Source organism: Triticum urartu, chromosome 3A, assembly GCF_056163025.1.
Source record: "Triticum urartu cultivar PI428250 chromosome 3A, HENAU_Tu73, whole genome shotgun sequence".
NCBI classification, from domain to species: Eukaryota; Viridiplantae; Streptophyta; class Magnoliopsida; order Poales; family Poaceae; genus Triticum; species Triticum urartu.
In genome coordinates this window covers 54049195-54051413 of record NC_141875.1, presented here as the reverse complement: position 1 = coordinate 54051413, position 2219 = coordinate 54049195, and the positions used below count along the sequence as shown (strand labels likewise).

General features: G+C 55.2%; 1 protein-coding gene across 1 annotated transcript; it reads right to left on the bottom strand.

Annotated features, from left to right (window-relative positions):
* Positions 1–341: 341 nt before the first annotated feature.
* LOC147978470 (2-alkenal reductase (NADP(+)-dependent)-like) lies at positions 342–1764 on the bottom strand. The gene has a single exon (XM_087516605.1). It carries the CDS (start codon positions 1619–1621, stop codon positions 554–556), a length of 1068 nt encoding a protein of 355 aa, XP_087372731.1. The 5' UTR covers positions 1622–1764; the 3' UTR covers positions 342–553.
* Between the last annotated feature and the right edge of the window lie 455 nt (positions 1765–2219).

Below are 2219 nucleotides of genomic sequence, written 5' to 3'. Positions count from 1 at the left end.
TTGAGTCTATTAGGATACCATTCTGGGAGATTTTTTTAACCCGAAAACCGTTGAACAATCGTTCTGCGGTATTCCTTACTAGGGAGATTGTTTGGCAAATGTTCTTGGATATACATGGCTACCACCTATCGGATAGGAAATGTATATTTACAGTTTTTTAATGACCTGGATATGCGTATTTACAGTTAAATCACCGTATTCTGCAAGCTGTTTTCTTCTCTAGCACTCTTGGAAACTTGGACTACCTATTTGGAATTGGAAATGAAAAAAATTCGGGGTGAAAATTCGGGTACTTATGATTTGTTGAGATTTGAACTCCTGGGAAACATCCAAACAGATAATTCAACCGCATGGCAGATGTGGTGAACAATTTCAAATCATTCAAAAAGAAACAAATAATTCAAAACACGCAAATGATGATTAATGAAGGACAATAGTAAACAAGGACTGAGATTATTTCCTCATGATAGCTTCCCAGCGCCATGCTTCGTAGTAGCTTTTTATTTGGCGCTGCCCGCCGTCACTAGGAGGGACGCTGCATGCGATCTGTCAGTCACTGAGGGTTGGCGAGCCTGACGACCTGCTTGCCGACGTTGCTGCCGTGGAAGAGTCCGATGAGCGCTCCGGGCGCCGCCTCAAGCCCCTCGGCGACGTCGTCCACGTAGACCACCTTGCCGTCCTTGATGTGCGGCAGCACCCACGCCCTGTACTCCGGGTAGAGGTGCTTGTGGTCGGGCTCGACGAACCCCTGCATCCGGATCCGCTTGGAAATGAGGTACACCAGGTTGCGCGCGCTGAGCTCCTCCGCGTCCTTCTCGCCGGCGGCGAGGTTGTACTGCGAGATGAGGCCGCAGACGGCGATGCGGCCGTGCACCTTCATGTTGGCCAGCACCGCCTCGAGCATCTTCCCGCCCACGTTCTCGAAGTAGACGTCGATGCCGTCGGGGAAGCGCCTCCTGAGCGCGCCGGCGAGGTCGCCGTCCTCCTCCTTGTAGTTGAAGGCGTCGTGGAAGCCGAACTTGTTGATGAGCAGGTCCACCTTCTCCTTGGACCCGGCGCTGCCGACGACGTAGCAGCCCATGAGCCTGGCGAACTGGCCGACGAGCTGGCCCACGGCGCCGGAGGCCGCCGAGACGAACACCGTCTCGCCGGCCTTGGGCGAGCAGATGTGGTGGAAGCCCACGTAGGCGGTGAAGCCCGGCATGCCCAGGACGCCCGTGTAGTAGGACAGCGGGACGCCGTCCTCCGGCCGGATCTTGGTGAGCTGGCCGGCGAAGGGCGGCTTGATGACGCTGTAGTCCTCCCACCCCGTGACGCCCGAGACGAGGTCGCCGGCGGCGAGGCCAGGCCGCGACGAGCGGACCACCTGGGCCACGCCGAAGCCGGTGATGGTGCAGCCCGGGACGTAGGCCTCGGTGTACCACTGCTCCTGCGGGCGCGCCATCTTGGGGCGCATGTAGGGGTCGCAGGAGAGGTACAGGTTCTTGACCAGCACCGAGCCCTCCCCGGCGGCCGCGGCTTCGTCGACGTCGGCGGCGGGCAGCAGCTCCATGTGCTCCTCCGTGGGGTAGCCCTCCACGTAGTCCTTGAGGATCACCCGCCGGCTCTTGAGCTCCGCCATCGCCGCCGTGGATGAATGGATTACAACTGCGATCGACAGCGCGCGAATAGATTAGCTAGGACATCCAGATCTATATATGATCTCCGGAGGTTGGCGAGCCACACATAGGTATGTCCTTTGCTTCCAACGTGCACCATGTGCCCGCCGTGCTGAGTGCTGCGTTGATCAGTGTTTCAGCGTACGGCTGACACTTAGCGACCACATATCATAAAGCCACGAACCCACAACAACTGTGGTTCCACAGAATCACAATTGAATGCATGTGACCGACATCACAACTATTGACACAACATCGACCATCAACAGACTAATCACCAGAAACCGCGCCAAACAAATACATGACCTGCCGAACGAGTAAATACACGTACAAAGGATTACTTACAGATTTTACGTACAAACTGATGTGAATGATTGTGATTGATAGTAGGGGGGTGAGGGGCTCCGCCCCATTTAAAATAAAAAGGGAGAGAATTAGTTTGGAAGGTTAAGTAAATCGAAATATGTATTTGGCAATCCCGTGACAGATTACAAAAACCCCACACCACCTGGATGCCGTCCATTTAAATCCAACGCACGGTACACGTTCCAGGGAGCCGTT

What these genes read in the sequence shown, in the direction of transcription:
- LOC147978470 (XM_087516605.1), bottom strand. Translation starts at nt 1,621, where the DNA reads ATGGCGGAGCTCAAGAGCCGGCGGGTGATCCTCAAGGACTACGTGGAG.